General features: G+C 45.1%; 1 protein-coding gene across 1 annotated transcript in view; it reads right to left on the bottom strand.

The window, feature by feature from the left end:
- Positions 1-19,920, bottom strand: part of LOC144605284 (semaphorin-3D-like) — a 65,032-nt gene extending 45,112 nt beyond the window's left edge. Inside the window, exon 1 of the mRNA XM_078420387.1 lies at positions 19,771-19,920. Coding sequence (XP_078276513.1) covers positions 19,771-19,885 — 115 coding nt within the window. The 5' untranslated portion in view covers positions 19,886-19,920. The remainder of the gene's footprint in view (positions 1-19,770) is intronic.
- Between the last annotated feature and the right edge of the window lie 5,594 nt (positions 19,921-25,514).

The following is a 25,514-nucleotide window of genomic DNA, read 5'->3' on the forward strand; positions in this document are numbered from 1 at the left end:
GGTCAGACAGCATCTCTGGACAGAAGGAATGGGTGACGTTTCGGGTCGAGACCCTTCTTCAGACTGATGTCAGGGGAGGGGGCGGGACAAAGATAGGATGTAGTCAGAGACAAGAAGACTAGTGGGAAGGGGGAGAGAATAGAGAGGGAAAGCAGGGACTATCTGAAGTTAGAGAAGTCAATGTTCATACCGCTGGGGTGTAAACTACCCAAGAGAAATATGAGGTTCTGTTCCTCCAATTTGCGCTAGGCCTCACTCTGACGATGGGGGAGTTTTATTCTTGTCACCTGCAGGGATCTGTAAAGCTTTCTGGATTAAACTTCCATGTGGAACTGATTCCAAGAAACATCGCCCCAATCCTGGTGCCTGTGACTGAACATGCATGAGGTGATTATCACAACAACTGATGAAGGAGATTGCAAAATTATCGTTCTTTGAAAATTTCAGGTTGGTTATGTTTTCTATACTCTTGCGGTCATAAATGCTGAAAATGCAAACAGTAACAGCAGTTTAGTTTAGATAATTGTCAGGCGTACTGAGGTACAGTGGAAAGCTTTTGATGCGTGCTAACCAGTCAGTGGAAAGACTATACATGATTACAATCAAGCCATCCACAATGTACAGAGACAAGATAAAGGGCATAACGTTCAGTGTAAGATAAAGTGCAGTAAAGTCTAATCAAATATAGTCTGAGGGTCCATTTAGATAGATGGGAGATTAGGTTCACATATGTAGAAAGGAACTGCAGATGCCTGTTTAAATCGAAGATAGACACAAAATCCTGGAGTAACACAACGGGACAGGCAGCATCTCTGAAGAGAAGGAATGGGGGACGTTTTGGGTCAAGACCCTTCCTCAGACCACACTCTAGTTGCTGATAGGATGGCTCAGTTGCCTGATAACAGCTGTCCTTGAATCTAGAGGTGTGCTTTTTCACACTTCTGCACCTCTTGCCTAATGGGAGAGGGGAGAAGAGAAAATGACTGGGGTGAGACTGGTCTTTGATTGTGCTTGAGGTGGGGGGGAGATGTGGATTGAGAGGTGGGGGGAGATGTGGATTGAGAGGTGGGGGGAGATGTGGATTGACAGGTGGGTGGAGTGAGTGGAAAAAGGCTGGAGGTGAAAAGGAGACAAAAGGTGTCAGAGAAGGAAGGAATGGGAGGAGTGAAATGTCAGGACAGAGAATGGGTGGAGGGGGACGGGGAGGGGAAAGATGAAAGAGAAATATGGGATTCGGGATGGGAGGCGAGTGTAGGATGGAATGAGAACGAGCAGGATGAGTGTGGGGGATGAGAGACGGTGAGGGAGATCTGTGTGTACCAGGATGAAAAGGGGCAGGTGTGGGAGAGGGAGGGGAGGAGGTATTACTTGAGAATGAATAATTCAATGTTCAAACCTTTGGGTTGTAAGCTACCCAAGCAGAATATGTATACTGTCTCAGTGTACTATTGCTATACGTACCGTATCTGAGATGCTTAGCTAAGTGTATCAGTGCTTATGAATAGTGATACTTGTACTGAACCGTATACAAAAATGAATTTTTGGCACATGTGACATATAAATTGCCATTGAACCATTGAATATGGGGATGGGAAGGGGAGTTGGTTGGGAATGTTTGGCAACCGGGAGATACAGCAAGCCCTGGTGGACCGTGGGCAAGTGCTGGGGAAGGGGAAGTGCTCGGCGAAACGGTCGCATGTTCCTGTGCGATGTAAAGCAGGTCACATCAGGAACATCTAATGCAGCGAATGAATACAATAGGAGCCTTGATCTCTCCCAACAAGTAATTATGACAGGCATGTTGCAACAGATTGGAATAAAGAATAAAAGAATCAATAGTACAACCATTGCTTAGGTTAATGTGCTCAATTATCCATGTTGCTTCGTTCCACATCCAGCTATGAATACCTTGAGAGATTTTAATAGCAGACTGAGGTGGTTGTCAGGACTCAAGGCCCTGAGGTACAGGGAGAGGTTGGGCAGGCTAGGACTTTATACCTTGGAGAGCAGGATGCAGAGGGGTGATTTTGTAGAGGTGTATTAAATCGTGAGGGGAATAGATAGGGTGAATGCACAGGGCACTTTACCAAAGTAGGGAAATCAAGAGCCAGGGGACTGAGGTTTAAGGTGAGAGGGCGAAGATTAAAATGGGCCTGCAAAGTTACGGCAAGTAAGAATTTCATTAATCCGTTCCCGATACATAGGACAGTATGACTCCAAACTCTGATCCGGGCTGTGACATCCTCATCATATTGAACAGTTTAGAATCTCAAAGGCATTCATTTACGCAATGAATCTAAGGATTGCCAGATCTCATCTAACCTCTGGATGATGCTTCTTAAAGAAGGCGAAAACATGTACTTGATTTTGCAAGTATGCATATTAAAGAAATATTTTCAAAGCCACATTAACCACCCACAGTTGAAATTAAAAAAAGATTTGATACCGGAAACATTAACTAATCCCTGGAGAAGATGCTGGTTTTAATTTTCTCAGCTTGCAATGAACACTTGGCCTGGATTGTTTTACCGATTTCCCATGAAACGTAGGCCTGGTAATGATATGTTAGAAAAGATAATTAAGTACGTGACGTACAAGAAAACTTTGTACAACCAAAAGGCTCTTGAACAGAGCTCAGCAACTATGATCTACGATGGACTGTGTTTTTGGTCGCACCACTGACTTCAGTTTTTCGCACTGTGACAGTTACCCAGAATTATTAATTTATTGTATTTTTGATTATTTAATATTTATCTCTGTGTTATTGAGATTATGGGCCTGTTAACTGTTAAAAGTTTAGTTTAGTTTAGAAATACAGCACGTAAACGGGCCCATCGGCCAATTAACCTTCATACCTGCACATCTTTGGAGTGTGGGAGGAAACCGAAGATCTCGCAGAAAACCCACGCGCTCACGGGGAGAACGTACAAACTCCGTACAGACAGCACCCGTAGTCGGGATCGAACCCGGGTATCTGGTGCTGCAAGCGCTGTAAGGCAGCAACTCTACCGCTGCGCCACCGTGGCCGAACAATTTCATTGTTCCATTGCCAGTACATATGAGAATGAAACAATCTGGACCCTTTTGACTCTTGACCAACTGTCCATTTAAATATGTATCTTATTGACATATATTCCAATATTCCCAATTATCTATTTACTTTCACAAATAATCTAAAGTAGCCACTGGGAGTAACCAGCTATATTCAACATCTTAGTTTAATTTAGTTTAGAGATAACAGGCCCTTCAGCCCACTGAGTCTGTGCCGACCAGCAAGCCCCACGCTCGGGACAATTTGCAAATTTACCAAAGCCAATTAACATACAAAGTGTGGGAGGAAACATGAGCACACGGAAAAACCCCTGTGGTCACGGGGAGAATATATAAACTCTATACAGATAGTACCCAGAGTCAGGATTGCACCCAGGTCTCTGGCACTGTGAGGCAGCAACTGTACCACTGAGCCACCGTGCCACACTAAATCTTTAAGCCTCAGAGATTTGTAATTAAAACTAGACCAAGTGGACCCGTTGGCCCCAAACCTCTCCTGCATTGGTGCAGCACCCTCTCCTCCCCCTCCCCCCTCCCCCTACCCCCCACTCCATCCCCCTCAACCCCCCATATCCTCCCTCCTCCCCCCTCTCTCCTCCTCCCCGCCCCCTCCCTCTCCAGAAGATAGATTTTAACTTAAAAATGTGAATAACTAAAAATATAACACCGATTTCAATGAAACTTCTTCCATTAGCACCAAAGGGACGACGGTGAGTAAGGTGGGCCTAAAATTGTCACGCTATCGTGTACCGCTTTGGCTGTAGTTCAGGAACAAACAAACAAAAAAACGAGAGTTTTAGTATACAGATGGAAACTTGCACCCTTTACTCCAGGGGTCCTATTTTCAATTTGATTTACAATTTTTATGCACGGTTTGAGATGGGTAACATCACCAGCTCGCCGTCTAAAAACAGCAACGAAGGGGCGCTGGCTAGCGAGGCTGGAGGGGGATCCACCGCCGGGGATGTGCACACATTCTCGGTGTCCGAGCATGAGGTGAGGTGGGCTCTGACGCGTGTGAACACGAGGAAAGCTGGAGGCCCAGATGGTATATCTGGGCGAGTACTAAAGTCTTGTGCTACTCAGCTTGCTCCAGTGCTCACCACAATATTCAACCTCTCCTTGGCCAAGTCCGTGGTCCCTGCATGCTTCAAAAGATCCATCATTGTACCGGTGCCAAAGAATGCCTCTCCAGCGTGTTTGAATGACTACCGACCGGTGGCCCTCACCTCGGTTGTCATTAAATGCTTTGAGAGGCAAATCAAGAAGCACATCTGCGCCCTCCTTCCTCGCAACATGGACCCACTGCAGTTCGCATACCGTCCGAACAGGTCCACGGATGATGCGGTCTCCCAGGTTCTGCACACCACTCTCTCTCATCTGGACAACCAGGGGGGCTATGTGAGGATGCTGTTCATTGACTTTAGTTCAGCATTCAACACAATAGTCCCCAGCAGACTGGTTGAGAAGCTGCTGGAACTGGGGCTTAGCACCCCTCTGTGTGCCTGGGTCCTGGACTTTCTCACCGCCAGGCCCCAAGTGGTCAGGATGGGGGAACACACATCTAGCTCCCTCACCCTGAACATAGGATCCCCCCAGGGTTGCGTCCTTAGCCCCCTACTGTACTCCCTGTACACACATGACTGTGGGGCCAGGTTCAGCTCAAACTCCATCATCAAGTTTGCTGATGACACTGTGGTGGTGGGCCGGATCTCCAACAACGATGAGAAGGCCTACCGGGAGGAGGTGGCTGATCTGGCACTCTGGTGTCAGGACAATAGCCTCCTCTTGAAGGAGCTGATTGTGGACTTCGGAAGGGCTAAACATCCAAGGACGTACATGCCACTGGAGATAAATGGGTCTACTGTGGATAGGGTGAGCAGTTTTAAATACTTGGGAGTCCGCATCACAGAGGATCTGACATGGGCAACGCACATTGCCGCACTGGTGGGTAAGGCAAAGCAGCGCCTTTACCACCTTAGACAGCTGAGGAAATTCAGAGTGTCTCTGAGGATCCTTCATTGCTTCAACTCTGGGGCTGTAGAGAGCATCCTGTCCGGTAACATTACAGTCTGGTTTGGGAACAGCTCTGCCCAGGACAGGATGGCCCTGCAGAGAGTAGTGCGTTCGGCAGAACGCACCATGGGAACTACACTCGTCCCCCTGCAGGACCTATACATCAGGAGGTGCAGATCCAGAGCAAGTAAGATCATGAGGGACCCCTGCCACCCCAGTAACGGACTGTACCAGATGCTACGATCAGGCAAACGCCTCCGCTGTCACGCTGTGAAAACGGAGAGGATGAGACGGAGTTTCTTCCCACAGGCCATCAGGACTGTCAACTTTTATAACTCCAGAGACTAAATTTTTGTCTACACTACAGTAACTTATTAACTTTATTTATATGCTGTAATTGTAATTCTTTTTTGTGCACAATCCGCAGGCATTGCCACTTTCATTTCACTGCACATCGTGTATGTGACAAATAAACTTGACTTGACTTGACTTGAATTAAAATAGTTCCTGAAGTTTTAGGATTAAACGAGTTTTAGGATTTAACAGGATTAGATGAGAGAAGCCCTCATTATTCGATGGAATCGTTGCTGGATTTTGCAGTAAATAGTCAGAATCTTTATGCCAAGATAAACAACTCTCATCTGGGTGCACATGATCCATATCCCTCCATTCCCTGTATATCCAAGCCCTTATCAAAAAGCTTTTTACCCAGAATAGGGGAGCCAAGAACCAGAGGACATAGGTTTATGGTGAGATGGAACATTTTTAATAGGAACTTGAAGGCAATTTTTTTCATGCAGAAGGTGGGGTGTTATATGGAACAATCTGCCAGAGGAGGTAGTTGAGGTAGATACTATAACAACATTTAAACGACATTTGGACAGGTACGTAGATTGGAAAAGTTTAGAGGGATATGGGCCAAACGCAGGCAGGTGGGACTAGTGTAGATGGGGCTTCTTGGTCAGTATGGGCAAGTTTGGCTGAAGGGCCTATTTCCGTGCTGTATGGGTCTATGACTCTATCACTCTCTGGTATGTATTTTTATCAATCAAAGCTCACGTCAATGTGAGAAGTTGTTGCATCGTCAAACAGAACGGTATAGCAGGGGAACAGGCCCTTCGGCCCAAAATATCTGTGCTGGACCTGATGTCAAGGCAAACTCATCTCAAATGCCTGTACGCGATCCATATCCTCCCTCCATTCCCTGCACATCCACATGGCTCTCTAAAAGCCTTAACCACCACCATCGTCCCTGCCTCCACCACCGTTCCAGGCAACATCAATCGTAGAAAGTTGCAATCTGCCCCGGAAGTTGGCCGTGTGTTTAAGGCTTCCCAAACCTGTGTCCTGATATGCGGAACGTATTCACTTCTAATCCATTTGCAGCCGATTCAGTTGCAAACTGCAAAACAGGTCAGTGAATTGAGTACGGATGCTGGGAAGCGTTACAGGCGCGGAGAGTTACTGATTGACACAGGCTTGTCCGAAAAGTAAACCCCACCCTGCTTCCTACAGGAGATTGCTGCCAGACTGATTTTAAAAGCCCACACCTGGGTGGAAACAAAAACAGATTTCAGGAAATAAAGTTAATGAGATTGACGTTAAGATAAGCAGTGAAGAAATCAGTCAGGGTTGAACTTGCGTGAATCCAACAGTTACATTTGCACGTACATCACTAATCTCCCAAAATTCAGCAATGTCTAGACTTTGAATTTACTTGGGGCTCCTCACTTAATCTTTGCAGCCTCTGATGTATCACTGTTTGACTCAGAGAGGACGATCGTAGAAGATGGAGGATTATTTTGCCATATGGGCTAATTCAGACTGAGCTTAAATAATAAAGACGTAGAAGTGGTGGGTATATGGAATGAGCTGCCGGAAGATGTAATTGAGGCTGGTATTATAACAGCATTTAAAACATTTGGACAGGTACATGGATAGGATAGGTTTAGCGGGAAGAAGACACAGAGTGCTGGAGTAACTCAACGGGTCAGTTAGCTTCTCAGAACATGGATAGGTGACATTTCAGGTGGGAGCCCTTCTTCATTCCCGAAATATCACCTCCTGAGATGCTACATGACCCGTTAAGTTACTCCAGCAATCTGTGTACTTTTTTGTGAACTAGCAACTGTAGTTCCTTGTGTCTAAGGTTTGTAGGGAAATGGCCCAAATGTGGGCAGGTGGGGCTGTGTCATGGTTGGCATAGGCTAGTTGGGCCGAAGGGCCTGTTTTCATGCTGTATGACGCTGTTTGATCCACAAGGAAAATAGTCTTTATCGCCTAAGAATTATTTAAATGGGGCAGAATTAAAAAAAGAATGTTTGCATTTGTGACAATATGTGCAGATGTTTCCACTAGTGGGAGAGTCATAGCCTCAGAATAAAAGGATGTACGTTGCCAACGATGGTTGTGGAGGACGTCAATGGATATTTTTAAGGCAGAAATTGATAGGTTCTTGATTAGAACAGGTGACAGGAATTATGGTGAGAAGGCAGGAGAATGGGGTTGAGAGGGAAAGATAGATCAGCCATGATGTATCGTGGGAAAAGATTTAATAAGAATCTGAGGGGTCATTTTTTTCACACAAAGGGTGGTGGGTGTAAGGAACAAGCTGCCAAAGGAGATAGTTGAGGTAGGCACTAGCCCAACATTTAAGAAACAGACAGTTACATAGATAGGGCATGTTTGGAGGGACATGGACCAAACGCAGGCAGGTGGGACTAGTGTAGTTGGGACATGTTGGCCGGTGTGGGCAAGTTGGACCGAAGGGCCTGTTTCCACACTGTATCACTGTATGATTGAATGGAGTATACTAGATGGGCCGAATGGCCAGTTTCTGCACCTAGAACCTATGAACTTATAAAAGCACCATTGAATTTTAAAAAATCTCGAATCGAGCCCTCGATGTGATGGGGAAGTAATTTCACACAGCAGTATATGGAGCCAGACAGGCACAACCTGCAAAGAATTTCACAACCTGCAAAGAATTTGGTCACAGATGTGGTGCAGCTGAGGCTGAACTCTCTGCAACACTCAGAGCTTTCCTCACCCTGAAGCTTCAGAGATGTGCAGCAAAGATATCGCACCCTTCACAGTTTCTACTAGTTTAACTCCCAATGGTTTGCATGTCAAAGATTGGCACAAGATTAGCACAAAGAATCTAATTCAGAATTTGCTTGCAGCTGCATACATACCATCACAGAGCTGTACAGCATGGAAACAGGCCCTTCGGCCCACCTTACCCATGCTGACAATGACATATTGGGCTAGTCCCATTTGCATGCATTTGGCCCATACCCGTTAAACCTGTTTTATTCATATATCTGTCCAAATGTCGCAATTGTATCCATTTCTCTATCTTTCTCTGGCAGCTGGTTCCAGATGTGGACTACCCTGAGTGAAAAAGCTGTCCCTCGAGGTCCCTTTTTAAAACTCTCTCCTCTCACCTTAAGGCTGTGCCCTTTAGTTTTAGAATCCTCTATCCTGAGAAAAAGACTGTGAGCGTTCACTTTATCCATGCCCCTCATAATCTTGTACACCTCAATAAGGTCACCTCTCAGCCTCCTACGCTCCAAAGAAAATAGTCCCAGCCGCTCCCTCTAACCCAAGCCTACAAGTCCAGGTGGCATCCTTATTTATACAAGACCACCACAAATACTAACTTGGGCTATTTAAGACGAGCATATCTGAATTCCCAATATACAAACCACTTCCTGTTTACTCCACTTGCATAAACTTCCTACAGAAGAACACACGGATGCAAATAAAGGAATAGAAGTCCGTAAATCTATGATCGCAGCACTGTTATCCCACAAAGTCTGGCTATTTCTAGAGGAGTGTGGTTGGAGTGGTTTCAGGGTCAAACTGCATCATTCCTGATACTCAACAGTGTGCCGTCAATCTTGAATCATCCTTGCATTGTTGGTGCAATTTGCACATTGAATAATATCATTGCACATTAAGCCCACGTCAGCTTGCCTGAATGTGGGCAACACAATTGTGCAGTGGGTAGAGCTGCTGCCTCACAGCGCCAGACACCAGGTTTCAATCCTGACCCGAGGGTCCTTGTCTATGTGGAATTTGCATTTCTCCCTGTGACTGTGTGGGTGCTCCAAAGACGTGCGGGTTTGTAGGGTAACTTTTTAAATTTGCTCCTAGTGTGTCGGGAGTGGATGTGAAAGTGGGGTAACATACAACCAGTGTGTGTGGGTGATCGATGGTCGGTGTGAACTCGGTGGGCCGTAGGGCCTGTTTCCATGCTATATCTCTAGACTAAGCTAAACATTAAGAGACACAAGGAACTGCAGATGTTGGAATCTTGAGGAAAAACATGGCGTATCAGGTCGAGACCCTTCTTCAGTCTGAAATGTCATCTGTCCGTTCCTTCCCCAGATGCTGCCTGACCCGCTGAGTTCCTCCAGCACTTTGTGTTTTGAAATCAACTTTTCACCGGACTGCTGAGTCACATGGAACTGCAGATGCTGGAATCTTGAATGAAACACAAAGTGGTGGAGTAACTCAGCAGGTCAGGCAGCATCTGTGGAGGGAATAGATCCACATTATGCCTTCACATAAACAGACCGCTTCCTGAAACTGGTCCAGCTGGCTCGCCCATGTGCATTCCAAATGTTGACACAAGGAACTGCAGATGCTACTCTACAACAGAAGCAATCCTGACCCAAAACATCACCTCTGGTGCTCCAGGGATGCTGCCCGGTAGCCAAGTTACTCCAGCACTTGGTGCCTTTTCTTTGCATTATAAATATCTCCACATTTAAATTCTATATCAGTATCAAAATCAATTCACATCCGCGATAAGCTTCACTTTACATTGAGCAACCAAGTTGGATCCTAAGACAGGAGTATACTTGCCAAATATATCATTAAATTAAAAACTGTTTTATTAAATAAATTACCAAGTAGTAACAAAGTTTCTCAGAGCAATTCTCTTGTCGAAACTTGTGTAAAATATTTTTTACACTGTGCATCTGCACCTGTTTATAGTCAGGCTAAATACAACTGGGTTTTTTTCTTTTTAAAATAATGTTCATTTCATACAGTAATATATTCTCACTAAGTATTGGTTTAAACAAAAACTACCTCACACTTCCTGTCAGGCCAGCAGAGTTTTATTTTAATTAAATCTCAGGATGTGTACAGCACAATGCTTTGCTGCCATGGGTGGAATATCCCGCCTGGCAAAGTTTGATACAGCTGGCTGACTCTTGAGGCCATAGAAACAAGGAACTGCAGATGCTGGTTAATACACAGAGTGCTGGAGTAATTCTGCAGGTCAGGCAGCATCTCTGGGGAACGTTGGTAGGTGATGTTCATTCTGAAGAAGGGCTTCTGTAAATTGCCTTTCGTGTGAAGGGAGTGGATGAGAAAGTGGGATAACAGAGGATGATCGATGGTCGGCGTGGACTCGGTGGGCTGAAGGGCCTGTTTCCATGCTGTATCTCAACTCACAACACAACCCAACTCTCAGTCTGTTGATATGTATTGATAGTAACGAGCTGTCTAACCAAAATTCTCAATTTGCTTAACTATTATGAGAAGGCTGTGATTTTAACCAATGTGTCCCAAGTAATTTTACAACCATTGAAGAAGGCAAGTCTGTAATGAAGCCATTGCTCAAAGGTCGGTAATTTACACACAGCAAATTGCAAAACAGAACACAGTGGTAACGACCAGAATATGTGCTGCTGGAGTTGGCCAAGGGGAGAAAACGGACTCTGACAGCTTTTATTATGTGGTGCAGGTTATGCGCCTAATGACTGAAGAAACAGAAAGAAGCGTGCAAGATTCAGTCAGTATATTTTATGCTCCATGTTTACATAACGTTCCTAACCTTGCAACATGCACCAACTGTGCAAAGCCTCAACCATTCCTCGGCATCTAAGATTGAATGGGTAAATCAGAACTGTGTGGCAGGGATTTACAACTCCCTGTGTTGTGTGGTAATAGACAATAGACAATAGACAATAGGTGCAGGAGTAGGCCATTCAGCCCTTCGAGCCAGCACCGCCATTCAATGCGATCATGGCTGATCACTATCAATCAGTACCCCGTTCCTGCCTTCTCCCCATACCCCCTCACTCCGCTATCCTTAAGAGCTCTATCCAGCTCTCTCTTGAAAGCATCCAACGAACTGGCCTCCACTGCCTTCTGAGGCAGAGAATTCCACACCTTCACCACCCTCTGACTGAAAAAGTTCTTCCTCATCTCCGTTCTAAATGGCCTACCCCTTATTCTCAAACTGTGGCCCCTTGTTCTGGACTCCCCCAACATTGGGAACATGTTATCTGCCTCTAATGTGTCCAATCCCCTAATTATCTTATATGTTTCAATAAGATCCCCCCTCATCCTTCTAAATTCCAGTGTATACAAGCCCAATCGCTCCAGCCTTTCAACATACGACAGTCCCGCCATTCCGGGAATTAATCTAGTGAACCTACGCTGCACGCCCTCCATAGCAAGAATATCCTTCCTCAAATTTGGAGACCAAAACTGCACACAGTACTCCAGGTGCGGTCTCACCAGGGCCCGGTACAACTGTAGAAGGACCTCTTTGCTCCTAAGGAGGCACAAGAAACTGCAGATGCTGGAATCTTGAGCAAAACACAAAATGCTGGTGGAACAGTGGGCCAGGCAGCATCTGTGGAGAGAAATGGTTTATCAACGTTTCAGGTCAGGACTCTTCTTCAGACTGACTGGAGTCAGGGGGGAGAAAGCTGAAAATGAGAGACGGGGCAGAGCAAAGCCTGGGCAAGTGATAGGTGATACACGGGTGGGGCAGCACAGTGGCGCAGCGGTAGAGTTGCTGCTTTATAGCGCCAGAGAACAGGGTTCGATCCCAACTTCGGGACTGTCTGTACGGTGTTTGTACATTTTCCCTGTGACCACTTGTGTTTTTTTCCGGGTGCTCTGGCTTCCTCCCACATTCCAAAGACTCACAGGTTTGTAGGCTAAATGGCCACAGTAAAATTGTAAATTGTCCCTAATGTGTAGGATAGAACTAGTATATGGGGTGATCGCTGGTCGGCACGGACTCTATGGGCCAAAGAGCCTGTTTCCGCGTTGTATCTCTAAAGTTTAAAGGTGAGGGGGAGGGAATGATTGGCAGGTGGATGGAGTTACTGACAAAGGCTGGTGATGTATCAATCTGAGGTAGGGTCCTGACCCGAAATAACGTCTGTCCATTCCCTCCACAGCTGCTGCCTGACCTGTTGAGTTCTTCCTGCACTTTGTGTTTTGCCATGTTGCGTTGTAATGAGTTTCACGTGTAAAAGCAGAAATCTCTCGTGCCAGTCTCTGCAAAAACTTAATTCAGCTGGAGTTGTGCAGGTGACTCAACTCATTTCTTCCCAGAAGAAACCTCTTTAGCTTGTGGACTTTAGCCTGGCCAAACTAGCAGCAGCCACGGTGTGAGATAGTTATCAGCTGGTGCAGCGGGAAACAGTATCCTGGAGGAACAATCACCAACCGACTGCCTGACACAAGTGCTGTGAAAGTCCCACGCTCAGACAAAACTCATTAAATTCATGACACAAAATATTTTCTTTTTATTCACTTTGTGTTTGCCTTAGATCACAGAAAGTGGATCAAAAAGGAGCTGATTGTCCCACAGACCTCCAGCCAAAGTAAATGGACAGGCATTAATATTCTTGTTTCGGGGCCAAGAATAACCAGTTCAAAGACTATCAACTTTTCCCATCATATCAAGTGAACCTCACGCATGGGCAATTTGTTCTTGTTAAGTTTAGAAGTGTTCAACATTATAGCTAATCATATATATCATATATATATACAGCCGGAAACAGGCCTTTTCGGCCCACCAAGTCCGTGCCGCCCAGCGATCCCCGTACATTAACACTATCCTACGCCCACTAGGGACAATTTTTACATTTACCCAGCCAATTAACCTACATACCTGTACGTCTTTGGAGTGTGGGAGGAAACCGAAGATCTCGGAGAAAACCCACGCAGGTCACGGGGAGAACGTACAAACTCCTTACAGTGCAGCACCCGTAGTCAGGATCTATGGTTTGGGTTTAGATTTATTATTGTTACGTACCGAGCTACAGTGAAAAGTTTGTTTTACAAGTTATCCAAACAGATCGGATATACCATAAATAAATACAATCAAACCAAACAATAGGGAGACACAGTGTCACAGCGGTAGAGTTGCAGCCTTACTGCGCCAGAGACCCGGGTTCGATCCTGACTACGGGTGCTGTCTGTACGGAGTTTGTACGTTCTCCCTGTGACTTTTCCCCAGATGTGCCAATTTCCTTCCACACTCCTAAGATGTACTGGTTTGTAGGTTAATTGGCTTGGTATAAATGTAAATTATCCCCAGTGTACATGTGTAGGATAGTGTTAATGTGTGGGGATCACTGGTCGGTGCGGACTCAAAGGCCCCGTTTCCGCGCTGTGTTGATAAACTAAACAGTATTTGATTTTAAAATGACCCTTAACATCTCAAACAAAACTCATGACGTTTAAATCACAGGGTGCTGGAGGAATCAGCAGGTCAGGCAGCATCTGGGGAGGGAAGAGAGAGGTGACACTTTTGCTCGGGACTCTTCTCCAAACTCAATTACATTACTAGAATGACTCAAACTGAAAAGTGGGCGTAAATTCACATTCTAACTGTGGTAAATATATTTTCAGTCATGTCCACTGAAATGAACAGATCACAGAATGTTTTCTTAAGGCATTTAGTTTTAGTTTATTGTCACGTGTACCAGGGTAGAGTGAATAGCTTTTGTTGCGTGTTAACCAGAGAGACGTTGAGGGCCTTGACATTTTCTGGTTATGTGATCCATTTGTTCTCAGACTGTTGAAACATGACCCCCTCACAGAGCAGAGACAGGAGTGAAGGGCTGGGATGTGGTGAGGTTGTGCGTTACTTCAACATAAAGAACATTTGCAGAACTGCTATGATCCAGGGCTGGCTTCATCAATGAAGATCACACAAAGACACACATGGTCAAACTAAAATATTGCTGACAAGAGTAGAAAATGTTGGAAAGCTTTCAAATTGGCTATCTGCATCTCCGGAGAGAGAAAAGCAGTTAACAATTTGTATCAAAAAAGACAAAGTGCTGGAGTAATTCAACAAGTCAGCCAGCATCCCTGGAGAACATGGAGAGGCAACGTTTCTGGCCGGGTCCCTTCTTCTGAAGGTGAGTCTTGATCTGAAACTCCACCTATCCATGGCCTCCAGGGATGCTGTCTGACCTGATGCATTACTCCAGCACTTTGTGTCTTTTTTTTATAAACTGGCATCTGCAGATCCTTGTATCCAACAATTCATGTCACTCGCCTCTCAAAGCCGGAAGAGTTATCAGTTCTTCAAGGTTCTCTAAAGAGTTCTCACTCTTTCGACCATCGTTGATGAGTGGTAAAAGAAACGATTACAGTACTTTCTGCATGGCCGGCATTTCGGACTAGCATGTACAATGGAATTTTATTGATTGAGAATGATCAGCCATGATCACATTGAATGGCGGTGCTGGCTCGAAGGGCCGAATGGCCTCCTCCTGCACCTATTGTCTATTGTCTTATTGAAGTATTTTATATGGAGATTGATGTAATTGTGTCTGCCATTCCTCTGCTCCTCCTTTATCTTGATACGTGCTGTGTTGTGTTGTTTGTGTTGTGTTGTGGGCATTGCAGGCAAAGTCCATCTCTACTTGTCCTGGAGATGTTGGTTCATGCTGACCAAGTTGGCACATTGAGCTAGTCCCATTTGCTGCATTTGGCCCACATCCCTCTAAACCTTTCCTATCTATATAGCAGTCCAAAGTGGTCATTGTATCCGCTTCTATAGCTTCCTCTGGCATCTCTTTGCAGATACGGACTACACTCTGAGTGAAAAAAACTGTCCCTGAACTCCCGCTCACCTTAGCCTATGCCCTCTAGTTGTAAAACTGTACTTGAGGAAAAAGACTGGGAGTGTTTGCTGGACTTTGTTCTTTCTTCAACACCGTTCCCACCACAAGAATGACTTCCACCGCCGGATCCTCAATTAAAAACCATTCACTTCAAACATCTTCCTGTTGTGCTGAGTAGTCCTTGACGTGAGATGTTAACTCATTCTCCTCGTTCCTTTCCCACCCGAGTCATGTTACTGGCTTCACTGTCATTCTGCTTAGTTTCACTTTGTATCCATTTATCACCTTTTCCTCAGCCAACAATGGACCATTGTGGGCACCACCTCTCCTTGATCGTTGCTGGCGTTGCTTCTTTTCATACCTTTCGTTCATTTGTTCTTCGTACCTTTTCACACTTCAGGTTTCCCTCTCCCCTGACTCTCAGTCTGAAGAAGGGTCTCGACACGAAACCTTACCCATCCATTGTCTCCAGAGATGTTGCCTGAACCGCTGAGTTACTCCAGTATTTTGTGCCTGTCTTCCTTTGCTACATTTGTTTCCTTCACCTGTTGAAAGCTTAGATTTTTTTTTTAAATCTATATATTTTCTTGACTGTCCGAAACACCAGATAAAAATTCCCTTGTGACTGAACCAGGCCACAGCATTTTACTTCCCCTCTGTTGTACGTGTCTGTGCAGAGATCGTGCCAAGAGCGATCACAGAGAGCAGATGTGTGGCTCCCCCAGGATTACTCTGCATGAGAGTTTCAAACAGCTGTAACGTTTTCTGTTAATCTCATGTGCAATACAGTAAGATCCTTCGAGCCATTATGTATATATTTAGAACAATTGGTGGAATTAGATAATGCTACCACTTATACTCACAGCTTTACGATTGTTTTCAGGGCAAACTCTGTATCAAACTAAATTCCAGAGTAAGAATAATACATTTTATTCCCTGACTATTGCATAACAAAATGCTAGGTTTAGGTTTAAGTTTATTATTGTCAGTGGATCGAGGTACAGTGAAAGGTTTTGTTCTGCATGCTATCCTAACAGATCAGATAATACTCTCCTTGAATACAGTCAAGATAAACTAAAGTACGATAAATAGATTAAACGAGCAGTTACAGAGTGCGGAATATAGTTCTCAGCACCATGGCGCAACAGTTGAATAGACAAAGTCCAAAGTCCAATGTCCGCAACGGGAGGGAGGTGAATCGGACAGTAGCTTGGTTCTGGAAACCTGATAACAGAGGCGAAGAAGTTGTTCCTGTCTGGTGCTGCCCGCTTTCAAGCTTCTGTACCTTCTGCCGGACGGGAGCGGGGAGAAGGAGGAATGGGGCAAGACTAGGATGGGACAAGTCTTTGATTATGTTGGCTGCTTTTCTGAGGCAGCGTGAAGTGTAGGTGGAGTCAGTGGTGGGGAGTCTGGTCTGTGTGATATGAATGATGGTGCCTTGCAATAAATCGCCGATTGATTAAACACCAGGGACAAGATATCCATCGAAGGTCTGTGTGGTAATGAGTTATTTCCTGGATAACCGTGAAGTTCGATGAGAGATAGACAAAGGCAAATTATGATGAGCTGTAAACTCAAGGCAGTCATGTCACGAGATGATCGCCGACCGCTCTCCTACAATTAACGTGATCCTTTCAGCTAACAGAATTACAAATGCCGCAGAAGATAAATGAACGAATGATTACTGCAACAACATCGTACTCATTGTGTCTGTAAATGAGATTCACAAGACCTTCCAGGGTTTCATGTCCAACTAATTTTGGGAACATTGTGGATGGTAGCATACTTTTTGGCGCTGTGAATTTGATTTCATTCTCAGTTCCCTCAAGACGTTTGATGGGACTGACTTTAAACCGCTCATCTTCAGGAACAGATCGATGAGCACTCTGCAGCAGAATAACTGCTTTCTTTCAGCTAAGACATAATTCTGGGCGGCACAATGGCGCAGCTGGTAGAGTTGCTGCCTCACAGCGCCAGAGGCCAGGGTTCGATCCTGATCTCGGCTTCTGTGTGTGTGTGGAGTTTGCACAATCTCCCTGTGATCCGGGTGCTCCGGTTTCCTCCCACTGTCCAAAGATGTGCGGGTTTGCAGGTTAATTGGGCCTCTGTAAAATCTGGTTTGCAGGGAGTGGATGAAAACGTGGGATAACATAGAACTAGTGTGAACGGGTGATCGATCGATGGACGGCGCGGACTCGGTGGGCCGAAGGGCCAATTTCATGCTGTATCTCTAAATTAAACTAAACGTAATATTATAACCATGCCATAAACTCTGAGTAATTTGCCTTTCCTTGTGGCCGAGGGGTCACGGTGCCCCCTATCCTGTCAGTAACAACCCAACATTTAAAATTCACACACATACCTCCTTACCCCAGACCAATCCCACATGCCAAATGTCTCATATCTGGCTGATACGTCAATTGCCTCGCTCTGGAGGGCATGCAGATGGAGAAAGTTCCGTTTAACTGTGATTAATCTCAGCAACTCCAGCCATTGTGTTAAATTCCGTAAAAGGCATTGAGCTTTAAAGATCATCGTGGTTCTTAGATGATCTCCTAAAGCGAGGAATTGGAAACGTCACATGCAAATGTATCGGGTTTTATTGACCCCTGTCTTGTGCACACTCAGGTGAAGTGTGAGAGAGCTGTGCTGCCAGCAACTGCAGCAAGTGTGGCCACAGCAGGATTACTGCCGAGAGTTTAACGGCACTGGGCCTGTACTCGCTGGAGTTTAGAAGAATGAGGGGGGACCTCATTGAAACGTACAGAATAGTGAAAGGCTTGGATGGAGTGGATGTGGAGAGGATGTTTTCACTAGTGGGAGAGTCTAGAACTAGAGGTCACAGCCTCAGAATTAAAGGATGTTCTTTTCGGTAGGAGATGAGGAGGAATTTATTTAGTCAGAGGGTGGTGAATCTATGGATTTCTGCCACATGAGGCTGTGGAGGCCAAGCCAGTGAATATATTTAAGGCAGAGATAGATAAATTCTCGATTAGTACACGTGTCAGAGGTTATAGGGAGAAGGCAGGAGAATGGGGTTAGGAGGGAGGGATAGATCAGCCATGGTTGAATGGTGGAGTAGACTTGATGGGCCAAATGGCCTAACTCTACTCCTATCACTTATGATCTTATGACTCTGTTGAGTTGAAGGTCACTGCAGTAAACTCAGTACTGACAATACCCAGTCATGGTGGTGGATTAAAGATCATAGTGTGTGCGTGTGCATGTTTGTGTATCTGTGTGTGTGCGTGTGTGTTTGTGGACTCGTGTGTGTGCGTGTGTGTTTGTGGACTCGTGTGTGTGTGTGTGTGAGAGAGCATGTGAGCGTGTGTTTGTGACTGCATATAAACGTGTGTGGTATGGATGTGTTCGTGTGAGCATGTGTTTGTGACCACATGTAAACATGTGTATGTGTGCGCGTGTGTGTGTGCATGTGCACAAGTGTGTGTGTGTATAAGCATGTGTGTGTGTGCATGTGTGAGTGTGTGTGAGTGCATGAGGGGAGGTATGTGTGGGAGAGGAAGAGAGACTGCTTATTATAAAAGGCTAAAGTTGTGTTAATCCTGGCCGTTTTGTGATAGTTCCACTTCTCCAGTTCGTTCAGGGCTTCATTAAAGTGGCGTTCACATTTGGGACTCCGAACAATTTGCATTGCACTTTTGTTAAAAGACAAGCTGTCGAATTGAGCTTGTCAGGTGAAACCAAGTACTTTGTAAGTTAGTCCCCACCATTCCTAAGAAACAAACTGTAAATCTGATTTGGAGTTGCAGTTTGTATTCTGCACTCCAGACTGAATGTTGGAACGTGTTATAATTTGTTTTTCTTTCCAATTAACATGCGAGGCGGGGTTCACATAATGAGGCACATGTCACGACGTGTAGAAGTGGAGCTGTGTGGAGAACTGACACATTGCTTCCACGGTTTTAAAAAGCACAATGCCTTTCCACCTTCTGACCCGCTGCTGTCAGCAGGTCGTTGGGTCGTTCCTGAATTTAGTTGGGCCATAAATGTGATTTAAACTGATCACGTTCAGCGGGAGCCGAGGACGAGGCGAGGAAAGAAGAGTTGAAATTAACCGCGAGTAGAAGTTCACAGCTTTCCTGCTGATTTAAGACAGCCCATTGCCTTTTATTACAGTTACCTCGGGCAGTCTACCTCTGTCACATGCATTGCCCTTCACTGGTGAAATAGTTCTCTTTATCCCCTCGACAATTCTCCGTATCCCTCCTCATTTACAAACCTCCCTTCACAAACCATCTGCCCAATGTACAATACTGCAGTGTTTTGATGTGGGGGAACATTGATCAACATTTCTAATGTCTCAGGAACTCTGAGAAGCAAAATTGATATCAAAGCCGCAAATGGCAAGCAGAAAACTTGCAATCCTCTCTCCGGGAAGTGTTAAGTTAAGCCATTAAGTCAGATTGTGTTACGTTAAACCATTTGCCCAAATGTGTACACAACTGGACTGTTTTTCCTTTCTCAGTGAATTTGTCAGATTTTTCTCGATGTGGTCACTAAATCATTATTTGGCACCCCCAGGGACAATTTACACCCAACCTTCGAAAACCCCTCAGCTTTACAGAGTTTAATCGAAGCTCAAATGACAAATCAGAAAGATTTCAGCTGTCACGATAACCATCTGCATCTTGTATTGTGTCAGAATAATTACTTCGTCCTGCTACAGCTCAGAAACACTCCCCGTGTTGTTTTTTTAACTGTAAGAGTTACCGGTTTGACAATGCTCTTGGGGTGGTTACACGAGATGTGAGAAAATAAGTGACACACGGAAAAGTTTTACCTTTGTATGAGAACTTCAGGCGAGGTTTGCTTTGTTTCCAGGCTTCATTCATTGGTATCCGAAAGAGAACTACAAGGCAGAGGCACATGGCAGTGGTCCGCGGTGGAGGGAGCATGCTTTGGTAATAGCTCTCCCCGATTAGAAGTGACCGCACTATCTATCCCTCCAGTCTACAACATTACTGCAATGCTGGCCGGTGCTCTCTCTACACCGACTCAATTCATTCCAGTCCACTGCTGAGATAGTCCTGAAAATGACAGTGGGTGTGGAAATCCCACTGCCAATCAGTCTCTACCGAACAGGCAAGAAAGGAGTGGTTTTGTCCGTCACGTAATACCCAGCAGTGTTAACATCTGCCCAACAACGGGGCGCATTAATTCATGAGAACCTTTAAGATGCACATAACTAATAAAGAGTGGATGATAGACACAAGCTGGTTATATCTTTTAAGCCAGACTTGACTTTCAATTAGAAAAGTCAACTTTGATCAGTTACGTATTGTGTAAATAAATCGATTTTTTTTTGGATTAAATATTTTGGAAATATAAATATATTTAAACGGGGAAATCTGTAAATGCTGATCTATTATTTGGAACTCCCAGTAATTTAGCAGCTGGCTCACAAATGATTTTTGAGAAGGGTCGCGACCTGAAATCTCACCTTGTCCATGTTCTCCAGATGCTGCCTGACCCGTTGAGCTATTCCAGCACGTTGTGTCTTTTCCCCCCCAATTTCTCTCTTAACTGACCGGGGCTCCATCGGCAAACTCAGTGGAACCTCAGTGGTGGCCTGGTTCATGTGTTTCTTTCAATCTCACTGGGGCCCTGGTCACATGAATCTTTATTGGGGAATTTATTGTAATAGATTCAGAGAGTCACACAGCATGGAAACAGGCTCTTCAGCCCAATCTGCCCACACCGACCAACATGCCCCATCAACACTTGTCCCACCTGCCCGTGTTTGGCCCAGATCCCTCCAAACCTGTCCTGACCATGTACCTGTCTAAAGGTTTCTGAAATGTACATGCCTCAACTACCTCCTCCAGCTGTTTGTTCCGTATGCCCACCACCGTTTGTGTAAAAAAAAATGTCACCCCTCAGGTTTCTATTAAATCTTGCCCCTCTCACATTAAACCTAAGCCCTCTGATTCTTGATTTCCCCATATGACTGTGCATTTACCCTATGATTTTATATGCCTCAATAAGTTCACACCTCAGCCTCCTGTGCTCCAAGGAATAAAGTCCAAGTCTGCCCAAACTCTCCCAATAGTTCAGTTCCTTGAGTCCTGGTGACATCCTCGTAAATCTTCTCTGCAATCTTTCCAGCTTACTGCCATCCTTCCTATAGCGTGGACAAAAACTGAACACAGTACTCCAAATGCTCTGCCCCTCACCTTAAACCTATGTCCTCTGTAAAATTCCACAGGGTAATTTCTTCAGAAAAGTTAATTAAAAGTGAGTCATAGTGTTAATATGAATAACATCCAAAAGTCTGGAAATGTGGCAGCCTGATTTAGGCAGCGTCCGAATGTACTAATTAATGGACTTTTACTTAATAATGCACCGATGATATAAGGACAGAATGCCAGAGCAGTTTAACCGATGAAGTCATTTTCTTGCTGCTTCTGAGTCAAGAGCTATGGATTAAAGTCGAGACTCTTTGTTCCAGGGTCTGGAATAACTAAAAGCCTGGTCATCTTGGGCAGCTTTAGCAGAACGCCAAGTTAAAGAGTGATACGGAAAGCAGCTGACAGCAACTTCCTTCACCTCTTGTTCCGACAAGGGAACAATGACATTCTTACTTCAATCAGTTTACAGCCCTGCATACACACACAATGGATAATATGCAATAAACAAAAAAATAATAAAGTAATAACCACACAGAGACAAAGAGGAAATCAGATTAAGAAGAAGAATTTGCAACATTAAAATCTACTGGGAATACAGAATGTAAATTTAAAATAATGGAAGATTTTAAATGAATTGAAATATTGATTGAAGGATACAGCATGGAAACGGGCCCTTCAGCCCACCGAGTCCACGCCGACCATCGATCCCCGTTCACACTGGTTCTATGACCCCATTTATGACCCCATTTTCTCATCCACTCCCCGCACAGTGGGGGGAATTTGCAGAGGACAATTAACCTTCAAACCTGTATGTCTTTGGGATGTGGGAGGAAACTACAGCACCCGGAGGAAATCATAAGGTCACAAGGGGAATGTGCAAACTCTGGAGCGATTGGGCTTGTATACACTGGAATTTAGAAGGATGAGGGGGGATCTTATTGAAACATATAAGATAATTAGGGGATTGGACACATTAGAGGCAGATAACATGTTCCCAATGTTGGGGGAGTCCAGAACAAGGGGCCACAGTTTGAGAATAAGGGGTAGGCCATTTAGAACGGAGATGAGGAAGAACTTTTTCAGTCAGAGGGTGGTGAAGGTGTGGAATTCTCTGCCTCAGAAGGCAGTGGAGGCCAGTTCGTTGGATGCTTTCAAGAGAGAGCTGGATAGAGCTCTTAAGGGTAGCGGAGTGAGGGGGTATGGGGAGAAGGCAGGAACGGGGTACTGATTGAGAGTGATCAGCCATGATCGCATTGAATGGCGGTGCTGGCTCGAAGGGCTGAATGGCCTACTCCTGCGTCTATTGTCTATTGTCTATTGTCTATTGTCTAACTCCACACAGACAGCACCCAAGGTCAGGATCGAAACCAGGTCTCTGGTGCTGTGGGATAGCTGCTCTACCAACTGCCTCTCACTGCCCATTGCTTGAAAAGCTTTTTATTAACCATTCAAAATTGAGTATTTTCTGGTCTGAAAGTAAAACAATACTCTGAAGTCACCTTCACCTTTTCTATTTCCTCGGGTATTTAAAATGATGCAAGACATAGATAAGGTAGACAGTCAGAACCTGTTTCCCAGCATGGAAAATCAAATATGAAAGGCCACAACTTTAAGGTGTGAGGGCTAAAGTTTAAAGGAGATGTGCGGTGGGAGTTTTTTTTACACAGAGGATGGTGAGTATCTGGAACGTGCTGCAGGGGATGATGGTGGAGGCAGATATGATAGTGCCATTCAAGATGATTTTGAATAGCAACGTGGATATGCAGGGAATGGAGGTGGATTGTGTGCAGGTAAATAAGAATTGGTCGGCATCATACTTGGCACAGACATTGAAGGCCGAAGGGCCTGTTCTTGTGCTGCACTGTTGTATGCTTGAAGTATTGCAAAGACTTCTTCTCTGCTATAGTATTTTAATTTCTCTCTTTCAAACATTACAAAAGATAGTATGACCTCAAGGTGTTCGCAGTCTCGGGTTGAGACCGAGGTCGGGAAGCTCCAAAAGCCACAAGACGTTCGACTAGTCCTGACCCGGGGTCAGATCGCCCGGCGTGGGGGAGCCGAGATCCCCCCCCCCCCCCCCCCCCCGATGCAGGAGCTGGATCGCCCTGATGAGGAAGGCCTGCCGCCAGCTACGAGAGTAAGATCGTCCCGTCAACGGAGGGTTAGAGGCCCCCGATCGCTGAAGGACAAAGAAGGGAGAGATTGAACTTTTTTTTGGCTTCTATCACAGTGAGGAATGCGGAGGAGTCACTGTGGTGGATGGTCATGTTAAATTGTATTTTGTGTGTCCTGTTGCTTTTTATTTGTCTGACCGTATGGCAAATGGAATTCCTCGTATGTTGCAAAACATACTTGGCTAATAACGTATGATTATGATTATGAATATGATGACTACTGAAACTAAACCTGGGAGGTTACAGCACTTCCCAAACTTTTAATTAATTTCCCCAGCAGCTCTCCCTATAAAACACACTTTCCATCAGCATCAATGGAGCAGCTTAAACTCAGCCGGTCAAGCCTTGAGCATGCAGAGAAGGAACTGCAGGTGCTGGAATCTTGAGCAAAACACAAAGTGCTGGAGGAACCCATGTGGAAAGGGATGCAGATGCTGGTGTATACCGAAGATAGACACAAAGTGCTGGAGTAACTTAGCGGGTCAGGCAGCATCTCTGGAGAAAAGGGAAGGTGATGTTTCAGATTGGGACCTTCTTCAGACTCTTCCAAGCCATAACAACATGGATGCTGCCTGACCCACTGAGTCACTCCAGCACTTTGTGTTTTGTAAACCAGAGACATGTATTTATTTGGGATTATTTTCAATGGCTTTATTTAATTGCCATGTACATTTTAAAAATAGATTACTTGTCACGAATATTCACTTGACTGACTACATATTATTTTTCTGTTGCATATATTTGTTTCTGAATCTTGGATGGAAAATTGCTGTCATTGCATTTCACTCAGCGTCCGAGACGACCACTGGAGAAATGGATTTAAATCGTTTTCCCAAGCAGGCTTTCCAGAGAAGGGCCTTCAGGTGCATGTAATGGGATGGGTATCAACTGGGTGAAGTCTGGTAACTATTAGTGAGATGACCCGAGTTTGCAGCACAAACAAATGTTAGGGTGATGAAGGCAAACGGCTGTCATCAGAGATCACAATCAAAACCAAGAATCAAATAAACCCTGTGGGAAGGAACTGCAGATGCTGGTTTACACCACAGATAGACACAAAATGCTGGAGTAGAACTCAGCGAAACAGGCAGCATCTCTGGAGAAATGGGTGATAAAGGGGTAACTTCAGACTGAAGAAAGGTCTCGACCCAAAGTGTCACCCATTCCTTCTCTCTGGAGATGCTGCCTTTCCCGCTGAGTTACTCCAGCATTGTGTGTCTATCAAATAAACCCTATCAGGAATTACCATTTTCTTGTCCCTTTTGGATTAAAGTTATGATTTGTTTCTCCACATTTATCACCACCATACTGCAACACCTCAAAGAAAATAGACCACAGAATAGTCCAGCACAGGAACAGGCACTTTGGCCCGCAATGTCCATGCCAAACATGATGCCAAGTTAAATATATTTCTGCTTACTCGTAGAAACATAGAAACATAGAAAATAGGTGCAGGAGTAGGCCATTCGGCCCTTCGAGCCTGCACCGCCATTCAATATGATCATGGCTGATCATCCAGCTCAGTAGCCTGTACCTGCCTTCTCTCCATACCCCCTGATCCCTTTAGCAAAAAGGGCCACATCTAACTCCCTCTTAAATATAGCCAATGAACTGGCCTCAACTACCTTCTGTGGCAGAGAATTCCACAGACTCACCACTCTCTGTGTGAAGAAATGTTTTCTCATCTCGGTCCTAAAAGACTTCCCCCTTATCCTTAAGCTGTGACCCCTGGTTCTGGACTCCCCCAACATCGGGAACAATCTTCCCGCATCTAGCCTCTCCAACCCCTTAAGAATTTTATATGTTTCTATAAGATCCCCCCTCAGTCTTCTAAATTCCAGCGAGTACAAGCCCAGTCTATCCAGTCTTTCCTCATATGCAAGTCCTGCCATCCCAGGGATTAATCTGGTGAACCTTCTCTGTACTCCCTCTAAGGTAAGAACGTCTTTCCTCAGGTTAGGAGACCAAAACTGCACACAATACTCCAGGTGCGGTCTCACCAAGGCCCTGTACAACTGCAGCAGAACCTCCCTGCTCCTAAACTCAAATCCTCTTGCTATGAATGCCAACATACCATTTGCTTTCTTCACTGCCTGCTGCACCTGCACGCTTGCTTTCAATGACTGGTGCACCATGACACCCCGGTCACGTTGCATCTCCCCTTCTCCCAATCGGTCACCATTCAGGTAATACTCTGCTTTCCTGTTCTTGCCGCCAAAGTG

The sequence above is a fragment of the Rhinoraja longicauda genome, chromosome 24 (genome assembly GCF_053455715.1).
Source record: "Rhinoraja longicauda isolate Sanriku21f chromosome 24, sRhiLon1.1, whole genome shotgun sequence".
In the NCBI taxonomy this organism is placed as follows: Eukaryota; Metazoa; Chordata; class Chondrichthyes; order Rajiformes; family Arhynchobatidae; genus Rhinoraja; species Rhinoraja longicauda.